A 23,040-nucleotide genomic window follows, 5' to 3' on the forward strand; every position below is an offset into this window, starting at 1 on the left:
CAGGAAGAAAATGAACAGAGGACTTCTTTCTTCTTTTCTTTTCAGGAGTTACTTCTGTGCTTGTTTCTTCCTTCCACTCTGAAACACTTCTTATTACTTCTCTGTTTTCCATGATTTCTGGTTGAATCGTTCCTTATCTGTTTGTTGGCTGTCGAGGCTTTCTTTTTTTTCGGTCTTTTCGTTGAGTATGGAGTATTACAGTGAAGCTGTTGTCTATCATGGATATTCCTGGACTTTGAATCAGCTTTGCAGGTTTGAATTGCACATATATGGAGAGAAACAAGTGGTGCTTCGGACAGCTAACTTTTTTTTTAATTCAGATAGTTGTTTCTGGCATTAGAAAGTTGATTCCCCTAATTGAGAGAGAATTAACAGAGTGTGTGTTTCCCAGCGAACAAAACATGGGAGACTGGAACAAAACCTAGCTTTAGATTCCACTCACGAGGAATGCACTTGTTCAGTGACGTAGGATGTTGATAGTCCCTGCTGACCGTGCTGTAGAATATATAGTTTTACATTGTACTTATCTGTTCATCCTGACCTGAAGCATTCCTGCCTGTGAGATTTCCAGAGTCTCACAGTGACTTTGTATACCATTGTCACCCTTACCCATGCTTGCATTCTGGAGTTCTACACTCCAGTAAGTCCTTTATTTTAATATTTCTTGATACTCAAGCTGTTCCTAATTCTTACCTTGTAATATGTGTAGCGTAGGGCCTGACTACACAGAGAAGATGGTGTGAACTGAGGTAGGGTAAAAAGTTAAGCAGAACAGCTATTCCTCACTGAATGTCTTTGTTTTAACTTAATCCTATCATAATGTGGATGGAATACTCACTGCATGGCATAAAAATGTCTGCATGAGAAAATATTATGCAATAGCTACTCTACGCAGCTTCTCCATATGAACAATTTACTTGTTTGTCTCTCCAGCACAGCTGACAACAAACAATCCTGAAATGTCACGCTTTTACATTCTCATGATCCAATTTTCATTCTTTATCTTTCTAATAGATCCATAATTGGAGCCAGGAATATCTGAGAGGACTAATTATACTGCAGCCATAAAAATTCTCTTTCACTCTTTTGACCACCTCTCTTTTTGAATCTTTTGATTCCCCATCAGTTTAATAAAGTTAATGCTTCTCCTTCTTTTCAGATTATTAAAAATACTATTTGTTGAAGGTTTTTGTCTGGAATATTAATCAACTCTGCTCTTTTCTAGCCTTGATGGGAAAAATGTCACAAATTAATTCCTCAAGTGGTATTAACATTGCACGCTCTTGGCAGAAATTCACCTCTCAGATGTTTCGTTTTCAATTCCTTGCGTGTTTCCTTGCATGATCAAAACTGACTGAAGACCCAGTAATGCATATCAAGGGGCATATACTTTTGCTAACCTGAGTTCAGCTGATAGCATAATTTTGTTACAAGAATTTTTCTGTAGTTTTCATGCCATGGATTTCTCCTAGCTGTATAATTGGGAGACATAAATTGTCACACTTGTGCTGATTTCAATTTAGTTTAAAATGAAGTCATGAAGACTTTTTAATTTATTCCTGCAGTTTTGTCAGCTCAACAACATGTAGGCCAAAACTGGAAATGTTAAGGAAGCTGACATTAATTTGGTGGGTATTCCAAAACATAAGAAGGAGGGTATTTTGTAAGAGATGATAGGAGGAACTATGTACAACTCATACAGTCTTTAATGAATTTGTAGTTACTACTTGATCTCCTCACTAGTCCTCTTTTGAAGTTCTACTATGCTCATATTCAATTAAATGCTTCTGTTATCTAAAATCTTTTCATATTCATGTTATTAAATAACTAACAATGTAAGGAAATTTCTCTTTTTACTAGAAAACATTGAATTTTGCTGAAATATTTTATACTTTAGTACCTTTAAGCTTGGCAAAGTAAGAAAATGGTTTCATTTTCATGCATTTTTTTGGAAGCATACTCAAGTTTTTAAGCGAATTTTTTAAAGAAAACAAATCAAAAGCTGTAATTTAATATGGGCTGTCTTTCATTTCTTACAATGAGTTTAGAAAACTAAAACCTTTTTTAGATTACACTGGCAGCAATGTATGTGAAAACCTCTTGGGTTGCTATTCCGTCACCAAATAGGTTATCACACTTTGAAAACTGTCTTAATTTGCTTAGGTCAAGCATTCTTCATAATATTTTCTTAGCAGTTTACGTTAAAAAAATTTAAGCATTTCATTTCATTGCATTTCTCACCAGGCTTAACTGATACAGCTGTATTGCCAAGTTTAAAACTAATAATAGACACACTATTATTATGTCCATAGTGAGAAAAAATCTCTTTTAGAATTTAGAAAAAGTAATCTTTGCATTCTTCATAATATTTTCTTAGCAGTTTACGTTAAAAAAATTTAAGCATTTCATTTCATTGCATTTCTCACCAGGCTTAACTGATACAGCTGTATTGCCAAGTTTAAAACTAATAATAGACACACTATTATTATGTCCATAGTGAGAAAAAATCTCTCTTTTAGATTAAAAGAAGTAATCTTTTTCTTTGCTACCAGTAAGTGTATTAGTTATATATTCTTTGTGTAACTGAGTTTTGTTGTTTGCATTAGAATCTCGTCCTTTGTCACTTCCTGTGAAACCCATGCTGAACTCATCTGAAAGCTGCAGAAGTCCTGAAGAAAGAATGAAGGAATTTATTGGAATAGTGTGGAATGCAGTTAAGCGCCTTACACTTCAGGTAAGATGAAAAGGAAGTGGAAAAAAACCTATGTCTTTCCAAACTTTATGATACTTTTTATGCATCCTAGTGCTTTTTATTTGAGGGTTTTTAAAGGAGCTCCCAAGTTTTACTGTCTTATTTCAGTAGTTTCAAAGTCTTAGAGAAAGAAAAATAAAATATAGATTTTTGGTATATTAAGCAAAGAATGCTTTGGTTTTAGAACATTAGTTTTCAATATACTTTTTTATATCTAAGGGGAAGATCCTTAAAAAAAAAAATGAAAAAAAATGCTTGTCACACTTTTCTGTATTATAAACATAGCTATACACCTTTTTATCCATAGTTGGATTTGCAGAATACCTTCCTTTCTAAAAATATTTGAGGAAAGTGTGTATGATAAATACTTTCTTGGGGTGTATGATACAATATGGTGTTATACAGTGATGGCTCAGCTGCTTACGTGTCTACCTTTTCATAAAGGATGAGTAGATGTCCACTTGGATTAAACCATTTCATCCTAGACTGCTCTAGATTGTGACCGCTAATCAGTAAAAGCAGAGTTTTCCTGTAGCAGTATATATGCATACTATACACAAAAAAGGCCATGTTAGAAGTCCAGTGTTAACTATTGCATGATAAAATACTGGATGGCTTAGAAATGCTAGAATTAGGACTCCTTTCTTCCAAGTATATATCAAGTGCCTGCTTAGAAATTACCCTAACTTAGAATTATTATAATCTGTGCCTTTTGAACAGTACATTCTATGAGACTGGTATTTTACGGTACACCAGCATATAGTAGCAAAACTGTTTTTGTGTTAAAATAAAATAAAAACACAAAAAACTCCCTATTTCTGACAAAGTAATCGTTGAATGTTCCTTCTGTTCCTTCTTCCTATCAAGAAATATATTTATTCATATACAGGCTCATCCCAGAACCTGTGTCTGTTTTCCTCCTCTTTCATGCAGAAAGCACTTTGTGTTCAAAATATTAGAAAGTTTGAAAGTTTAAGTTTTGCCTGAGCAAGAACTTCAGACTTGTGACTTGACTGCAGAACATACTGAAGTTGAGGATATGCTTTCTATTAACTCTATTTAGTTTTCAGCCAGCTCTTTCATCATTATTTCATGAGTATTCCTTTCTTTCTTTCTTAATGTTGTCTCCACTGGAGATTAAAATGGCTAGAAAAGGGGAGTCGAGAGAGAGAATTTGTAAGCTGTCTGAAGGAAGCAGTGTATTTTTGTTATGTGTCTGGGTGGTACCCAACACAATGAGAATCCCTATATAAATGAGGCTTACAGTTTGAGTCATAGTAAAAGTAATAATATAATAATGAGGATGATGAAGAGCTGGATCCTTTATAAACGGGGAAAATTGAATCAGGACTAAGATATTCTGCTTGTACGTTTTTCAAGGTATGCTTTGTTACATGAGCAACCAGCAAAGTGAATTTGTTTCAAAGAATGGTTAAGATAGTGAGCAGCTAAAAATGAAGTTTGCCTGTTACCAAATAGAAAAACAAGAAAAGGTTGTTTTCAAGCTAGTGGGGTTTTTTGTGGAGATGCAGGCTGATGACAGTGATAGGCACATGTTTTCTCAGAGAGTAATTTGTAAGTGTATTGCTGCTCTGACGTAATACACTCACGGATTAGAGCTAATACTGGCAGAGGATTTTTTTTTATTAGATACTCCTTCTGGTGTTTGAGGATCTAGGTTTATTTACTCTTTACAGGGTTTTTTGGTAAGGTACTCATGCTTTCAGTTTTCATCATTATGAATATGAAATTATATTTTTAGTTTTTATCTATGTTGAAATTAAATGGCCCTACAAAATCATACAACAGCTTACACACTTGTCATATGTTTCATCCTTATGCTTTGATCATACTTGGTAAAGTATATGCCAGTATCTTGCCAGAAGGACATTACATGTTACCAGTGAAAAGTTTCACAGATTCCAAGGAAACACCACAGGAAAAGTCCAAGAACGTGCTTCCAAACAAATATGCAGTAGTCCTTCTTAGTGAAATATGAAGGATTTATAGATATGCTTGTGGTTCTTTTTATTATTGCTAGTAGTCCTTAAGTCTATTTTATTTAAATATATCTTTCAAGACACAAATGCATATATATATATAGCTTTTTTTCCTTCAATACCAGCCTAAATGGGAAAGCTGAAATTTGTGCAAGGCCATGTAGAGGATAAGATCATGAGGGTTATGGCTCTGTTTTTTGATTCAAGTACAGTATGATATATTTATTTTATCAAACATAATACGTATTTCATTAAACACATAAATATATTTATATGTTAAATTCATACAGATTTTCTGTATTTTATTATCATTTGGCATGAAAAAAGCAAATTTCTAGAATATTTTGTCTGGTTAAATGCTGGAGCACTTAGACTCTAAGGTTTTTCTAAAGCTATTTTCATGTTCCTGGTTCTTTTATTAACATGATTGTAGAACAGAAAAGTCTGTAGTTGTCATCAGATAAAACAGAACTTCATAACTTAAAATCATCAAAGGATTATTCTTTTAGTGGAAGTTTGAGTGAGTAAATGTGTTTGGAACCAAAGTAACTGGAAAGTTTGTTTTGGATCCAAAGCTGGTACTTGCTTAGCCCTAGCCCTGGCTTGCTCATGATAGAATATTGCATGAAGATTTTGTGGATGGGAGTTGTGGTAAGCTATTACTATTTAAGAGAAAAGACTTTCATACTTAACTATAAAAAGTTGTTTTTATTATTTAGTTGTTGTAGGATTTTATATGCAGCCTTGAGGTCTTTTTGGCAGTTACACTGTGTGGGAGGGTAATACTCACTTTTCACGTGTTCTTCATACTAATAGTTGCTAAAATTGTGGAGCAGTATAAACACAATTATTTTTAATTGGTTGTTAATGCTGAATTCCAGTGAGAATAATGAAGGATCTGTATTAAAAGCAAATGAATTAATGAGTAATGTTGCAATGAATGCCAACTAAATAAGAGTGTAATTATTACATATAAAACCTAACCAGATACTCCACATGCCTTTAAATATCCCTGAAATTATTTGAAAAAATGAGTCTGTTTCCTGAAATTATTGAAAATAATATTTTCTTTAAAGCATGTAACTTGTAAAAAATTTTAGTCAAAGTGAAACATTGATTGAAAGAACAGAAACGTAAGAATGAGATTGACTAGAGTTCCTGTTCTTTGAACAGTGGTCTTTATTCATGGGTCAGGAAGAGATTCTGTGACTTATAACTTGGCAGTTACAGCTTTCAGCAGTTATTCAGTAGTTATGAGATAGGATGATTTCTTAAGTTGGTTACTTACCACAAACTGACAAAAAATGAAATTTTCCTTAACTAAATAAAAACTTTTTAAAATCAAGCTTTCTTAGAAAAGAATAAGAATACTGTGTAGTGCTAAGACATTGTGTTTTCAGTGGTCAAAGAAAATGCAGCTGATCCTTACTATACTCATTTGTATGTACAGGTAGCCTGCTCTCTTAGTTCTCTTACCCATGTGCTCTGCTTTCCATTTATATAATTTTTACCTTTTGTCTAACTTCAAAACATGAGTTTCTGGCCGGCCTTTTTAAATTCCAACAAACAGTGCCTGTCTGGCTCAACTGCAGGTGGTCTAATTGGGTAGAGCTAATCTGGATGTCAGAGGCTGAGGTATGGTCTTAAAATAATGACCGCACCAGAACCCCTACATAGGATGTATAATGGTGGTTCTTTGCAGTTTTGGGAGTCGTTGCGAGATTATATTCTGTATCTGAAACTCCCAGAAAAACACATTAGCCTTTCTGATGAGAGCATATGATGGATGATGTTTAATGCGGAGAGAGGCCACTTCCCAGGAGACACCTTTATGTGAGTGTCACCTCGTGGGTCATCTTCAATGCCTCTGATTGGTTTATATAGCTATAAAATGTGGTTAGGGAAGGGAATCTCCTTATGGTATCATTATCATGAAAGGCTGTAAAGACTCTTGTACAACCTGTCCTTTGTCATCGCACTTGTGCAGGATAACTATGGTGTGTCACTTGTTTTGTTTCACTCCCTCCCACCCACCCTCCTCAGTGAGGAAGACCTAATTCTTTTGTAGTATATATTTCACTGTTCTCTCTATTAAGCAACATTCCCTTTTTATAAAATATGAATTAAAAATACTCCATTTATTCCAGTAACGTAATACTTTCCTTTTGATACAACAGAGAGCTTAAAGTCATTGCACTTTTTTAGGCTTATATATTAGTAAAAGCTTAGAGCAATATGCTTTGCGTAACTTTTTAAAAGTAGAAGGGAAAATAATGCTTACTTCATTGGTTTATCATTAGTGTACGTTACTTAGCCTGTACAGGCCTTGACATAATAGAAATTAAAATAGGGGGTGATTCTGTTTCAAGAATTTGTAATAATTCCTTCTCTTTAACACATGAATGTGTTCAGTATTGGCAAAAGAACACGTTGCTACCAAAACTGAAATAAGATCCTTGAAACAGAAAGGATGTTGCCATGGAAAAATGAAGTAACACTCAGTGCAGCTGCGAAGCATTAATGAATAGGATATTTTTTTAAAAGATCATTTGTGTTTGGTGTGGCTTGGAGGGTCCCAACCAGATGGTTTCCATGAACAGGATCTGACCCCCAGCTTGAGGACTTCTTACTGGCAGATTACTTCATTTTCTTTCCCTTGGATTGTCAGATCCTTACATTAATGCAAGATTTACTGCTGCAGGTTTATATTCAGTTACATAAATCAGTCACATTTTACATTAAATTCACAATTTTAGACACACAGTTTAACAGTTATTTAAAAAGTGTAAAAAGATTTATATGATACCTTTAATATATGCTATTGATGTCATTTAATTTTAAGATATTTGGATTACATATATTTTAAAGCACTTTCTGATTGGTGAAGCAATCTGTGGCACACATTCTCACTTTTGTCCAACATATAATGCCATCATTTTAGGTGCACTCTTCCATCCTTCACCGGAACTTGTTATTAGACAGATCTCCAGATTCTGTCAGATAAACCTACATGGATTCCATTGAAGTTGATAGTTGTGTGTAAGTAGAATCTGCCTCTGAGAAGTTTAACAGGTGCAATTCAATTTTGCACTTATTGGGCCCTTGTGCATCCAAGTTGGCAATTTCGCATGTAATTGTAATAATTGCACGATTTGCTCTAAAATGTGGAATTTTGCCATATGTTCATTGTGTTGGCCTTTGAAATCCTGCAATAATGTTTTGCAAAATTTATTTATTCATATAAAACTTTAAATGAAACACAAGTAAGCAAACCATATCTGTAAGCAAATCTGTAATATTACATATGGAGGGCCTGATGCTATCATGTAAACCCCACCAAAATTCATGGTCCAACTCCCATTCAGTTGTTTGAAAATAAATGGCAAAGTAATGCCTATGTAAACAGGAATTTCCCTCAGGCATTTGAAGGAGTGAAACTGTTGTGATTCCACTTCAATATTCTTGATACAGCAAAGGAAAATAAAAAAAAAATGATCTGAACAACTTGTCTTCAGTACAAAGCTGTACTGAACTGTAAATTAAGTGTAAAAATTCTACTGAGTATTGAGATCTCTTCTCAAGAGTACTTTGTAAAACATCTCCTGTAGATCTTGCTGCTGGTAATGTGATGAAGTATAGTATCTCTCCAAGTTGGTGGAATTTTTTTGTTATAAACTGTTTACTCAGGAAATGCAGTGATAAAACAAAAGTTATACTGATCATAAGTTCCTTTGTCATCTATTTATCATTATCCCACAATGGCTTGACCTGCAACCTATTACTAATAGACCAGAAAACGATCTAATGTGTCACTGTAAAAATCTTTGCAAATTGACACAATGACTAATTTACCAGTTAAAAAAAAAAAATCCAAATCTATTACATCTGTAACAATACACTGTTGCTTTTCATCCAGTATAAATAAAGTACACTCTGCAACCTTGGATCAATAAACTACTTATCAAAGATGTAATTAACTTCATTTTACAACTCAAACAGTTCTAAAACTAGAAACAAACACAGACTTCATGTAACAATGTATTTATTTTTGCAGAATTCTACTTATATTTTTCTGCAGTGAATTCTTGTCAGTTTGTCTAAGCAAAAGGGCACAAAAATGCTGAAATAAAGATGAATATCTGTGTTTTCCTCACTAGGCTGGCAAAGTACTTACGGTGCTGAGGAATTCCAGCTCTATTGCAAATCACTATTGTGGTCTTGAGGGACTGTTAGTCTTCAGGGGAGGGTATGGAGTACAAACCTTGGTTATCAGTTTTAAGCTGTGATGCCTTTAATGATGTCAAATTGAAAGACTCTGTTACATAAGTTTACAGCAAACAAATGTTCTTTTATCACAGTTACAAATAACATCTTGTGTCCAACATTTTGTACGCTAGACTTTTCCAAACAATGTGAAGAACTGAACTGAATCATAGTTTGTACTAGCTTAACAAAGCGTTCAAGTGTGCAGGCTGTTAGGGCTATTTGATATCCAGGTGCAGAATATTACATGTAAGAGCCAAGGAAGACTAACAGTCTGCAGCTTATACCGCCTCTGAGTTAACAAGTAGTGGTGAGTTCAGTTCGTGGTTTGGGCTCACTCAGCCTCGCCAGAAGCTCATAAGGAGATGGCAGAATGGTCAGAAGTGTTTCAGGGAAACAGCATTGCTTGAAAATAAAGAACAAAAAAGTGCTATTTCATATGAAACCATATGCACTACTTCTGATTTACAATGAAAACAGGACAAAAGCTGTATAAACTTTGTGAACTTTATTCATTTCTCTTTGTGTATGTATGCACCTATCCATTTGTTTTAAAGTCAGTTTTTCACTAAAGTTTATATTTTTCCTGGTTTATCTGATGATTAACCTTTTTGTACATGCTCATTACTGTTGACTACAAACTAAAGACAGAATTTTCCCTGAAATAGGTCTTTATAGAAGTCTTTATAGAAGGTAACAGTATATAAAATACTGATTAGTTCTACAGGCTTAGCTATTGCTAACAAAAGCTAATGAACTGCAAAAAGAGGGCTTTCTCAGCTTTATTGTGAGAACATTTTCTGACTCAATTACGCTTCTTGTAAAAAGTTGTTGAAACGTAGATAATAGATGTATATTCAGCTTATATGGCAACACCTTTCTGGTCAAGTTTACAGACCAAAATCACACTTCTTCTTTCCTCCCCTCCCATAATTGTAGTTTACAAGAATATATTATTTTCCAACATTTTGTGTCATCTTTCCTCTTAATTCAACTAAAAGCTAAGACTATTTTCAATTGGCTGTGACGGATGAGTAACTTCAGATTTTGTACCAAGATGAATACTCCACATCGGAGGAAAAAATGGTGATCTGTTTCTGAGAAATCTTTCTTGGCTTTGTTTTTTTCAGCTTGAAGTGCAATCTTGTTGTGTATTCCTTCCGAATGACAGCCTGCCTTCCCCAAGTACTATTGTATCAGGTGACATTCCCAGGACTGTGCGAAGCTGGTATCATGGGCAGGCCAGTATGCCTGGCACACTTGTCGTCTGCTTGCCCCAGATAAAGATTATGAGTGCTGGACACAAACACATGGAACCATTGCAGGAAATCCCATTTGTTGTGCTGAGACCCATTCTGGAAGAAGGTAATGTGATAAACTCAAACAAGCTTACTCTCCAATTTCCATTTTTAACTGTTATGAAAATTATCTTCATTTCATTTTGAAAACAACTGATGTTGTGCTGCTTTTTTAGCAGCATGTTATGTATTATTGACGGCTAGAAATACTAATGACAAGGTTTGCCCCACGGAGATCAAAGTGAAACTCATCATCAAAGAGCTAGTTTTGTGGTATGTTTTGTATGTTTGGTGAAGCCAAAAGAATTCAGAAGTACGATTTTTACCTTCATTGGTTTTGTCATTCCAGTTACTGTGTAGCCACAAACACTCGGTTTGACACAACAGGAGGGGGCAGTGAGTTATGAATTCCAAAGCAGAATGGAGGCAGGTTAGGAAAAACTTCTCATGCCACCTTTGCTGGCAAAAAAAAAAAATTTAAAAAAAAGTCTTGGATCTAACATTCAGACTGGACGTTAGGAAAAGGTTCTTCGCTGAGAGGGTGTTCGGTCACTGGAACAGGCTCCCCATGGAAGTGGTTATGGCATCAACCCTGTCAGTTCAAGCAGCATCTGGACGACACTCTTAGTCATATGGTTTAGTTTTAGATAGCCCTGCAAGGAGCAGGGAGTTGGACTTGATGATCCTTATGGGTCCCTTCCAACTTGAGATATTCTATGATTCAATGTAAGATGAGAAAAGAAATTCATAAATATATAGCAGACTATCAAAAGAATCATAGAATAGTTTGGGTTGGAAGGGACCTTTAAAGGTCACCTAGTGCAACCCCCCTGCCGTGGGCAGGGACCTCTTCAACTAGATCAGCTTGCTCAGAGCCCCATCCAACCTGACCTTGAATGTTTCCAGGGATGGGGCATCCACCACCTCTCTGGGCAACCTGTGCCAGTGTTTCACCACCCTCAGCGTAAAAAATTTCTTCCTTCTATCTAGTCTAAGTCTACCCCCCTTTACGTTAAAGCCATTCCGCCTTGTCCTGTCGCAACAGGCCCTGCTAAAAAGTCTGCTGCCATCTCTTTTATAAGCCCCCTTTAAGTACTGAAAGGCTGCAATAAGGTCTCCCTGAAGCCTTCTCTTCTCTAGGCTGAACAACCCCAACTCTCTCAGCCTGTCCTTATAGGGGAGGTGCTCCAGCCCCCTGATCAGCTTTGTGGCCCTCCTCTGGATCTGCTCAAGCAGGTCCATGTCTTTCTGATGCTGGGGGCTCCAAATGATAATGTTTTTTTTCCTTTGTATTGCCATTAGAGTTGACTAATTTGAAACAGTTATTTCAAAGTTTTTTTCTTTCTGCAAGGCAGCACTCCCTGGCCTGGATGGTCGCTTTGGAGGTGTAGGCTATTTTAAAGCTTTCATAAGCAGCGAATCTGCCATTAATACACTTTTTTTTTTTTCTGAAAGGATGTTAAGAAGCAGAGTTTTGGGTTCACACAGGCCCACTTCTCGAGCTTGTCCAGGTCCCTCTGGATGGCATCCCGTCCCTCTGGCATGTCGACCGCACCACTCAGCTTGGTGTCATCTGCAAACTTGCTGAGGGTGCATGAAAAGAATGAGACTCTATTGGTCATCATGATAGGCAACAATTGTGTTCTGTTTTGTGTCTGTAGGGATTGTAGCAACGTTTTTGTAGAGAATTGAAGAAAAAAATTGAGAAGGTTTTTACGAGTGTTTATGGGGGGGATGCTCTTGTGCATAGCCTAAGGATGAGAAAAAGTATGGTAGTTCTTATTTGTAAAGCTAATATTTGATAGAGGTTTGAGTTGTAGACCAATTTGAGGGAAAAATCATCTTTTAACATTCCACAACTGATTGAGAAATGAAAGGAGGGGATAAGCTGTAAAGGACCTAGCAAGTGAGAACAAGCTGCTTATGTTCAGTACAATTTTTTTAAAATAGAGCTCTTAGAAATGACCAAAGTAAATGAATTTGCAGCAGTATCCTGAAGGAATACTGATGTAAAAATCTTGTTCTACAGATACTCATATGAAAAATTGTTTATTGGAAATAGATGAGGCAAGTATCCTTAACAGTCTTGAGTCTTGGGGTTTGGGTTTATTTTAATGGCATCCATGAGCTCTAGCCTTATAACTGAGTTTAAAATTTCATGGAAATGCCAGTTGTTGTGGTTTAACCCCAGCTGGCAGCTCAGCCCCACACACCCACTCGCTCACTCCCCCTTAGCGGGATGGGGAGAGAATTGGAAGGGGAAAAGTGAGAAAACTCATGGGTTGAGATAAAGACAGTTTAATAGGTAAAGCAAAAGCCATGCACGCAAGCAAAGCAAAGTAAGGAATTAATTTGCTACTTCCCATCGGCAGGCAGGTGCTCAGCCATTTCCGGGAAAGCAGGGCTCCATCATGCATAATGGTTACTTGGGAAGACAAATGCCATCACTCTGAATCTCCTTCTCCTTTTTCCTTTCCCCAGCTTTTATTGCTGAGCATGACGTCATACGGTATGGGATATCCCTTTGGCCAGTTGGGGTCAGCTGTCCCAGCTGTGTCCCCTCCCAACTTCTTGAGCACCCCCAGCCGACTTGCTGGTGGGGCGGTATGAGAAGCAGAAAACACCTTAACACTGTGCAAGCGCTGTTCAGCAATAACTAAAACATCCCCATGTTATCAACACTGTTTTCATCACAAATCTAAAACATAGCACCATACCAGCTACTATGAAGAAAATGAAGTCTATCCCAGCCAAAACCAGTACATTGGTGTACAGTTAGTTCATTATTGTATTCTTGAATGATACTATTTGGAAAGAATTGTTGCTGGGTTTTGTATTTGTTCTAAGATGAAGAGAGGGAGATGCAGCAATTGTTCCATTGCTTTTGTGACCGCATTTTGTGGAAAAATTATTCTGTTTTCTGCATACTTATTGCTGAAACATGAACAATTATAAAGGGTATGCTATGAAAAATTAAGTCAAAAGGACATTCAAGAGCTACTCCTGCTCCTGCCATCTGAAGTTCATTTGGATTTATAACTGTTTTCCCTCTCCCTTTGTTCTGCCACTTATATTGGACCCTTCTCCTCCTTCCTGTATTTTACCTTAACTCACAGTAACAAAAAAAATTGTAGTTTTAAATACTGAAAGTCATATTAGAGATGCTGCCAACTGAAAAGAAAAAAAAGAAGGGGAAAAAAAGGGAGAGAGAAAGGTACATGTGTGTTTTCCTAATGACTTTCAGTAGGAATGATCTAATTTGCTAATCATAGTGACGGATAAAAGATAAATAAATTTAAACAGTCTTTTGTTTGTTTTAAACTGATGATGTAATTTAAACCATTTATGAAAGTAAGAAGTCATTTGAATTTTGTCAAACCCAGATTTGAAGGAAAGATCCTAGTGAGAGAAAAGAATCCCCCTGGTTGGGATAAAGCCTATGGTAAGGAATTTATTTGTGTGTGGCTTTGTGCTCTGGGAATAATGCCAAACAGAAGTTCTCACAATCTTGATAATTTTGATTCTCTAATGGAGCTGTTGCCTTCTCCCATGCCAAAACTCCCCCTTAAACAGACTATTTAAAAGTTGTTTCAAAGCTTTTAAGTCACCTTCTTTGTTTCTTCCCAAGTAGAGGTAAATAATTTGTATGAACTTTTATTGGGAGAGTCTCTTAATTTGCATTCTGTCTTTGAACAAGACTTCAGGGACATACTGTCATTCTTAAGACTTGTTACCATCTCTCTGAAATTATATTCATTCAACCTTGCTTTTCCTGGAGACTATTTTTTGCATCATTCTTGTTTTATAAAGAAGATATAAGTGAAAGGCATGTTTACAAGGATGCAGTTACTTTTAAGAAAGCTGTGTGCTCACTCATGTATTTTTCTTATTACCTGAAAAACTAAAAGAGGAGGAAAAGGGAGCATAGTCATACTGTCATTTGGGGATATTTCAGCCTAGTCACAGAGGCTAGTCACAGAGACTTATTGACCTCAAGATGTCAACATACTGTAAAAATAGCTTATACAGTATCCCACAATCAGGTCTTTCCATTTGTTTTCAGAGCTCTGATACATTTCTGAGGTAATTATAGTTTGTAGGAATGCTTAAAAGAACATTTTAAGTACAGTACTTCGATTCAGAAACATAACTTAGCTCAGTCATACTAAGTAACTTATGAACAGAAATGGATTTATCTATGTAAAGGACGAGATATTCTGTTGCACTTACGTTGAGTAACAAATACAACTAAATAAGTTCATAAAAAGGTATTAAATTACATCATTATCTTTATACTTCAAATTAGTCAGATGATAGATCCATGAGGTAGTATTCACTGAGGATGTTAAAATAGAATCACAGAACCATAGAGCAGCCCAGGTTGGAAGGGACCTTGAATGATCATCTGGTCCAAAGTTTTGTGGCAAAGGGAGCCTAGATGAGATTATCCAGTACCCTGTCCAGTCGCATCCTGAAAACCTCCACATCCCTGGGGAGGTTGTTCCAGTGAATGATTGTTCTTACTGTAAAAATTTTCTTTCTTATAACAAGATGAAACCTCTCCCAGTGCAACTTGTACCTGTTGCCCCTTGTCTTCTCCATTTTGGCTCCTTGTGAAGAGGGGGACCTCTGTCCTATTTGTAGCCACCCTTTAAGTAAAATAGTTACAAAGAAGAAATTAAATAGTTAGAAACTCAGTTTGAGCAGAACTGAAATGTTTAGAGAACTGCTTAGGGTGAGTTGTGACTTTCTGTGCATGCTTGTGTGCATCAAACTTCAAATACTTGACAATTCATCTATATACTCTCTAAGTCCCAACATACAGTGATAGGCTAAAATGTGGTAAATTTACAGTTGGAAAAAAATGTTGTTATGATCAGGACTTCTGGACTGCTAAGTGGTCTTCCAAAAATTTAAAATGCAATAATAGGAAAATAAATTGAAGACATGAAGGGAACTAAAATTTTACTTCAGATAAAGCACTAAGTTTTAGAGTAATAATGAGAACATTTTTGGCATCTATGAAATCTTCCTGTGTTTGGAAGTTTACATTTTTAATTATTTTAATTTAGAATCTTTTCCTGGCTTCCACTCATGTTTTTAAACGAGTTACTGGTTTTTTTTAGTGTGTTCTCCCTGCTTCAATCCTCTTTTTTTTTTTTTTTTTTTTAATAATCCTTAGCTGGCACATGTAAAATGTTCCTCTTTGGGTTCATATTGGTAACTTTTATGAATCCATCCTTGTAAAAATGTTTGGTTAGGTCAGATACCTAAATATCTGTATCTTACTGTAAGACACAGTAAAATACATTTTAGAAACCAGTGTTCAAAATATCTTAAAATTGTTGTTGATATTGCTAGATATCATATTCACATTCTCATATGGATAGCAGTATACTGACAATCATGTAAATCACTGTATTCCAAACATTTAAATCTGAGAGATGGCTTTTGTTTGTGAAATATGACAGTTTGTATAACCTCACAGATTTTTGTAGTATATATTTAAACTCAATAAGTTGTCAACTGACTTGTAGGGAAATAGAAAATTAGGGCTTCTAATACTAGTGTGTGAATTAATTATAATGAAATGTATTGGTCATAAACTACTACAATGTAATAGAAGCATATATATGTTTCAACCTGAAAAAAAGGCAGTTAAATGTTTAAAGTAGACCAGCAGTATGTTGGCATTCTTAAAAGTTATCCTCTTGCATTAGATTTAAAAAAATGCTCTGCTTCAATGTAATAACTGAAAAATAATTTCTGTAAATTGCAAGATGAATATTTGGCATTCAAATAGCGTGCTATTTGAGTTTATGTTCAATGTCACCATCTGTAAAACGTGGTAATTATTGTATTTAACTTATCTGTTATGGTTAATGACCTTATAAAATTAGTTCTCACATTTTAGTGACATTCTTCAGTATCTGAATAGCAGTGAAGTTCCGCATAAACAACTTGTCAGTGTTGTGTTCAGCTGTTAGAGCTCTCTGGTAGCTGGATTTAAGTTAGAAAAGCCTGTGTGTTTGTGCTTACATTAGAAGTCTGTGGAGCTAAATCTTTTCTGCTGAAAGTGAGCTCTGGACTTTGGCAGAGCCCTTAGGGCTTTCGACAGGGTGCACCTAGGATTATGCAGCCATACAAGTGCTTCCCTGTTGCATGGCTGGGAGGAAGTACAATAGTGACCTAACATACAATGATTGCACTATCTTTTTCTTTTAAACACTGCATGTTGCATGAGAATGTAAGCGCATTGGAAATCCATGTAAAGACCCTGCAATGAAAGGGAAATGAAGACAGAGTAGTCAAGATGCTTTTTGAAGATTGCAAAGGATACCTTTAGCAAGCCTGGGAATAGATCTCAGGTCATATACATGGTAAAGCTTTCATGATCTCTCTCCTACCATTACTAATTTTAAACGAACAAAACTTCTGTTTTGTACAACTGTCAACATTGTATACACAACATTGTCTATAACTGCCACTTCTGCAATCTGTTTTTTAAAATAGAGAAGTGTCATATAAAAGTGAGAGCAAACATATAACAATTATTAGCAGTTAAGTACATTTATCAATATTGTATGTCATACATATGGAAAGGCTTATAATGAGCATTAACTCTAGCTAAGAAACAAAGTGCATCAAGTAACTGCTAGAGAAAGTGTTTGCACATACCAAAAATTTGTAATTATATATATTGGAAAACTAACTCAAACACTCTGTAGGAAAGGAGTCTTGCTAAACTATTGCAAATAGCAGATAAATGATGAATGCCAGTTCTTTGAAAATTGTCTGGTGATTGGGTCAGTCAACTGCCAAAGATCTGAAAGTGGTATTTATAAATTTAAGATGTTGTCAAAGCAGTTGAAATATCTTAATGAATACATTTTCAAGCTTTTCAAATGAACAGTGATGAATCAAGAAATTAAAAATAAGGATTTATGAAAGCAGTAGATCAGGAATTAACCAGAATCTTCAACCATACTAGGGGTCTTTCATGTGTATCTTTTATAATCTTGCCCATAAGAGATGTGGGGTGAGCTCTAGTTCCACTGAAGGCCATGTCAAGTTTACTTACAATCTTTCAGCATAAAAGAATCTTGGCAATTAGGTGACAAAACAATAGTATACATGGATGGGAAGGTTAGATGTAGAGAAAATATCTGCCAAGTGTGGCACTGGCTTTTCCTTCCTTCCTTCCTACTAATAAATCATTTTTGAAATAAATCCTATAAACAGTGTTGCTTTTGATGTTTAGACATTTTGAATTAATTATTTAGTTTCATAAAACCAATCTGCAAATGAATGCAGGTAAAGTTTTTTTAAAAACTAATAAAGCAAACATAGGTACAACAACAAAACAAGGATTTATCAGGTGAACAGTTCCAGTATAATGTTAGAATGGTCACGTAGTGTGTATGGAGCTGAAGAAGAGGTAACTGATGACATTAGGGGGAATTTTATAGTTGTGAATTTACCATGTCTTTACTGCAGTGTTTGTTCAGCATACTGTGGTTTCTGTACATTTATAAAATTTGATCATTTTTTTCCTTTTAAGGTAGACAATGTGTGCAGCGTAGTAGAGTTAACATTCAGTATTTTCTCTGGAGATTCTTTCTTTCTAATCCATGAAATATAAATGATGTTAATTTACTGTGGTGGTCACAGAAAAACAAAGTTCATGCGTAGTAATTAGAAACATGTCATTAGAGTTGACTTTGCATTTGAATTTTTTCCATCTATTACAATTAATATTTTGTATTTCTTGGCTGACTGAACTTGGAAAAAATACAGATTGCTAACTACTTTTCAATTTCTAATCTGAAACCTTTCCAAAATATTTTCAAGTTACTTTGGCTGAGCTGAATTCTTCAGTATGCAATAGCTTCAAAATAAACTACTGAAGTTTTCAGTTCTTTCTTAGGCTGAGACACACAGACTCTCCTGGTATATACTCCTGACCATATAAATTTATTGCTGGTGCAATTTCTTTCTGTGGAAGAAACAATAGAACTCTTAGTAAAATAATATGGTAAAAAGATGTTTGGATCCAGCTTTATTTTAATTTCAAAACTTTTCTAAAGCTTCTTTTAAAGAATCACAGTTAACACTTAATTTGTGCTGTTTCTTAGTGATGTGATATCTCAGCAGGACAGTATTGACCGTAGGCCACACCAGGCAGCAAACACACTCTCCATATATTGTTTAAATTTACTGGTTTGAATTCTTCATTGTCTTGTGAGACTCCAAGGGCCCATCCCAGTGTACATTTGTATTTGTCTGCCATGTTCTATTCTGATTCTCAGGACTGGCTCCCATGCTTCTGGGGTATTAGATTAATTTGGACTCTTCTTACCCATGACTCCAGGCCCAAATCTTGAAAAATAAAACCTCATACCAAATAATCTTCTGAATTTTGATATAGGAAGGAGAACTTTTCTCCTTCTCTTCCTCCAAATGAATGTGCTCTGTACAAAGCAGAAGATGAAGACTGTTTCAGCCTAAGCTGAGGTTTGTGGATGCTCACCAGCCTGCTGTGTTTGTATCTGAGACTGCATCCAGCCACTTTTATGTTACTTTGAATTGGGGCAGGCAGTTTCTCTTGGTGGATTGAAAATTCACATGCTGGGCACAGACTCTCCATCATTCAAGTGGGGACAAAAAGACCCAACTTCCTCAGCAGAAAATCTGATAAATGGAATAATGAAGACTTTCATTAGAGGGGGAAAGAAACAAACAAACCCTGAAATAATTGTTATGCTCTTGTACTTCTAAAGAGCAAATAAACCATATCTGTTTCAGGTAAAATGAGAATTACCCACATATCTTTCATTGTCTCATTTGCCTCACTTCTGTTGAGCATTCTTTGGGTTTTGGTTGTGTCTCTTGCAGAGCCTAAATTCTTTCTTCAGGACCCAATTATCATATGTGGGATTGTATTGGGTTTACATGGCAAGGTTTTGGTAGTGGGGAGGACTGCAGGAGTGGCTGCTGTGAGAAGATGCCAGAAGGTTCCCCCATGTCCAACAGAGCCAGTTCCAGCTGGCTCCAAGACAGACCCGCTGCTGGCCAAGGCTGAGCCAGTCAATGATGTTGGTAGTGCCTCTGTGATAATGTATTTAAGAAGGGGAAAAATGCTGTGCAACAGCAGCTGAGAGAGAGGAGTGAGAATATGTGAGAGAAACAACTCTGCAGATACTAAGGTTAGTGAAGAAGGAGCAGAAGAAGGTGCTCCAGGTGCTGGAGCAGAAGTTCCCCTGCAGCCTGTGATGAAGACCATGGTGATGCAGGTTGTCCCCTTGCAGTCCATGGAGGTCCATGGTGAAGCAGATATCCACCCTGCAGCTCATGGAGGCCCCCACCACAACAGAACAGGTGGATGAGTCCTGAAGGAGGCTGTGACCCCATGGAGAACCCGTGCTGGATCAGGCTCCTGGCAGGACCTGTGACCCTGTGGAGAGGAGCCCAGGCTGGAGGAGGTTTTCTGGCAGGACCTGTGAGCCTGCGGGGGACCCATGTCTGTTCCTGAAGGACTGCACCCTGTGGAAAGAACCCACGCTGGAGCAGTTTGTGAAGAACTGCAGCCTATGGGGAGGGCTCATGTTGGAGAAGTTCTTGAAGGACTGACTCCCGTGGGTGGAACCCCACGCTGGAGCAGGGAAGAGTGTGAGGAGGAAAAACAACAAAAAAAAACCCGGAAGAAACGAACAACAACCCCAATCCCCGGTCCCCCTGCGCTGTTCAGGGGGGAGGAGGTAGAGAATTTGGGAGTGAAGTTGAGCTCGGGAAGAAGAGGGCTCATGTTGGAGAAGTTCTTGAAGGACTGACTCCCGTGGGTGGAACCCCACGCTGGAGCAGGGAAGAGTGTGAGGAGGAAGAAGCAGCAGAGACAACGCGTGATGAACTGACCACTACTCCCATTCCCTGTCCCCCTGCGCTGTTCAGGGGGGAGGAGGTAGAGAATTTGGGAGTGAAGTTGAGCTCGGGAAGAAGGGAGGGGTGGGGGGAAGGTGGGTTTAGATTTGTTCTTATTTCTCATTATCTTACTCTGGTGTTAATTGGCAATAAATTAAATTAATTTCCCCAAGTCGAGTCTGTTTTGCCCTGATGGTAATTGCTGAGTGATCTCCCTGTCCTTATCTTGACCAACGAGCCTTGCGTCATATTTTCTCTCCCCTGTCGAGTTGAGGAGGGGGAGTGATAGAGCGGCTTTGGTGGGCACCTGGTGGCCAACCAAGGTCAAACCCACCACAGGGATTCGGTTTCTGTTTCCGTAGTCTGTGTTCTCACTTCCTTTCAACTTTACCTGGTAGAGGTGTTGAAGGTTTTCTCTCATTAAAAAGAGTTCCTGTTGGCCTTTTAAAGACCTACCCAAATAATTCTCTGTGGTCCTGCTTTGGAAACTTTTCCTTTTCTTTCCCATCTATTGACAGTCTAAAGAAAACAGATTGTACCGAAGTTGCAGCCATTTTGTTGTTCAGCCGGACACTGCCAATTCCCTCGCTGATTTTTCTTGATAATGATTCATGGCAGGCTGCCAGGCACTTCTCTGCGTAGGCTCCCTCCCAAATATAAGAAATGATGTGCTCAGTGTATGTCCATAGTAATTTGTTTTCACAATATCCATCACCGTTCTGTTCCTAGGAAGTTAAGTGGAGGCAGTGAAAAGAGCTGCACTGTGATCAAGGTCTCACTTACCTGAGCAGTGCATTGGCATAGACTTTACTCTGTGGCACCACTCTAAGATGCAAGCTGTAAATTTTTGGAAGAAAGATAATTCTCCTTTTTAGTATTAAAACCTGTAAACACATGTAAGTATATAATGTAAAGAACTGCCTCTGCCATCCATACGCTGAAATAAGTGGGGAGTGGTTTCAGGATACTCCTCAGTTTGAGGAAAATCATATAAAGCAAGAAGAATGTTCTTTAAAGACTATGTTGTACACGTTTGTTAACAGTTTGGGGTTAAAATTCCCAATGAATTTCAATTTTTCAAGAGTTGTAAAGAATTTATTGCTATTGTTTAGATTTTGAGGTATAGAACGGAATTGATGGTTGAATTATATTTGTGAGAGTTTGGGATCAATTTAATGGTTGTTGATTGCACTTGCTGACTTCTAAGGGGGTTTAGGATAAGGCCTTTACTGACTTTTGAGAAAATAATAGCCTAGTTTTTATTATGCAATTATTTAACTGTTTTCCCTTCTTTTTAATCATTAGGTGATGCTTTTCCGTGGACTATTAGCCTGCATCATTTCAGTATATATACTCTTCTTGGACAACAGATGACACTTGATTTAGTGGAACCAATGGGCTGTACTTCCACTTTAGCTGTTACTTCACAGAAACTGCTTGCTTCAGGGCCAGAATCCAGACACTCATTTGTTGTCTGCCTCCATGTCGACCTTGAGTCCCTTGAAATAAAATGCTCCAACCCCCAGGTTGGTACATTTAATTGTTTTGTGAAAGGAAATTAAAAATAACTATTTAAGTACAATTGTTCTGCATTTTGTTGAAGAGGGCCTCTTCTACCTTAATTTTTTCTTAACTGGGCCATCAAGATCAAGGTGCTTAGATTAAGCCTTGCTTTGAAGCCCTCTTAAGTTTTGTAATCTAAACTCTTCTCAAAATGTAATAGCTACAGTATAAATGCATCTTTTGGCTGATGGAGTGAAATGAATTGCAGATGTACCATTAAATGCTGTAGTGCTGTTCTGCTGTCACTGTGGATTCATATATTGAAATGGTTTAACGGAATTTTTTACCGTATTTTCATAGAACTAACATTTCTTCAAACATAAAATGTTTTTTAGGCAAACAATGGTATCCTTTATTAAAGGGGAAAAAAACAGATTAATGTGAGTAAACAAAAGTTACCACCTCATTTATGTTTATTAAAAGGCAAAGATGTTGCTAGATTTTCAGAAAGTGCACCCTGTGTTTTACTGACCTGGATCAAGTTTGCTGTAGTTCCAAATACAGTAGTTTTTTTATGCAAAATTTTGAGTAATCTTTACTGCAACTTGAATAACACTTTCCTGACAGTTGCAACATTTTCAGTGGTGCTGGAGAGAACACTCTTGTTCTTGGGAACTGCAAATCTGTTGAGGTCTGAGTAGGGCTCTGCATTCATATGCTGTCTGCTCCAATGTTTTAGCCATATGTAAGATTTTTTCAAAGGACGTCATGGACAAAATGGTCTGTTTATTGCTTCATTTAACAGAAAGAAAGGGAAAGAACAGAGTATTATAATTTTGATCTGATAGACAGCACATCACATTTGTAAAGATTTATGGACCTGTGGCCTAGGTCTGGGAATACTAAAGCTAAGGTGGCTGGTGTAATTTTAATGTTATCCCTTGTGTGTACTCATTACAATGTTTCTCAGTCGTATGCAGTTTTTCCCTTGCCTCATTCCACGTTCTATGAATGAAACAAGTGTTTTAAACTACGTATTTATTTTATGCTCAATGTGTGGTCTCCTGCCCCATTCACTGCCTTCCATCCAAGTTATTTCTGACTCATTTGCTATATGCCGTTGTCTTCGGTACTGGATGGGCTCACACTCACTAGGAAGAGGGTTGATAGAGTGAGATTGTGCACTGGACATGGCAAATTAACATTTAAAATTGAGCAGCCTCAACAAGGTCTACTCAGATTTGTAAAGCTGTATGAAAGGTGTGTTTGCACATATAAAGGGTTGTCACTGTTACAAAGGTATAAT

The 23,040-nt window shown here is 36.8% G+C and overlaps 1 protein-coding gene across 1 annotated transcript in view; it reads left to right on the forward strand.

Annotated features, from left to right (window-relative positions):
• Positions 1 to 23,040, forward strand: part of VPS13B (vacuolar protein sorting 13 homolog B) — a 512,636-nt gene that overhangs the window by 254,561 nt on the left and 235,035 nt on the right. The window contains 3 exon segments of the mRNA XM_009275488.2: positions 2,607 to 2,734; positions 10,146 to 10,380; positions 21,537 to 21,757. Coding sequence (XP_009273763.1) covers positions 2,607 to 2,734; positions 10,146 to 10,380; positions 21,537 to 21,757 — 584 coding nt within the window.

This window comes from Aptenodytes forsteri, unplaced genomic scaffold (genome assembly GCF_000699145.1).
Source record: "Aptenodytes forsteri isolate BGI_AS27 unplaced genomic scaffold, ASM69914v1 Scaffold208, whole genome shotgun sequence".
NCBI lineage: Eukaryota > Metazoa > Chordata > Aves > Sphenisciformes > Spheniscidae > Aptenodytes > Aptenodytes forsteri.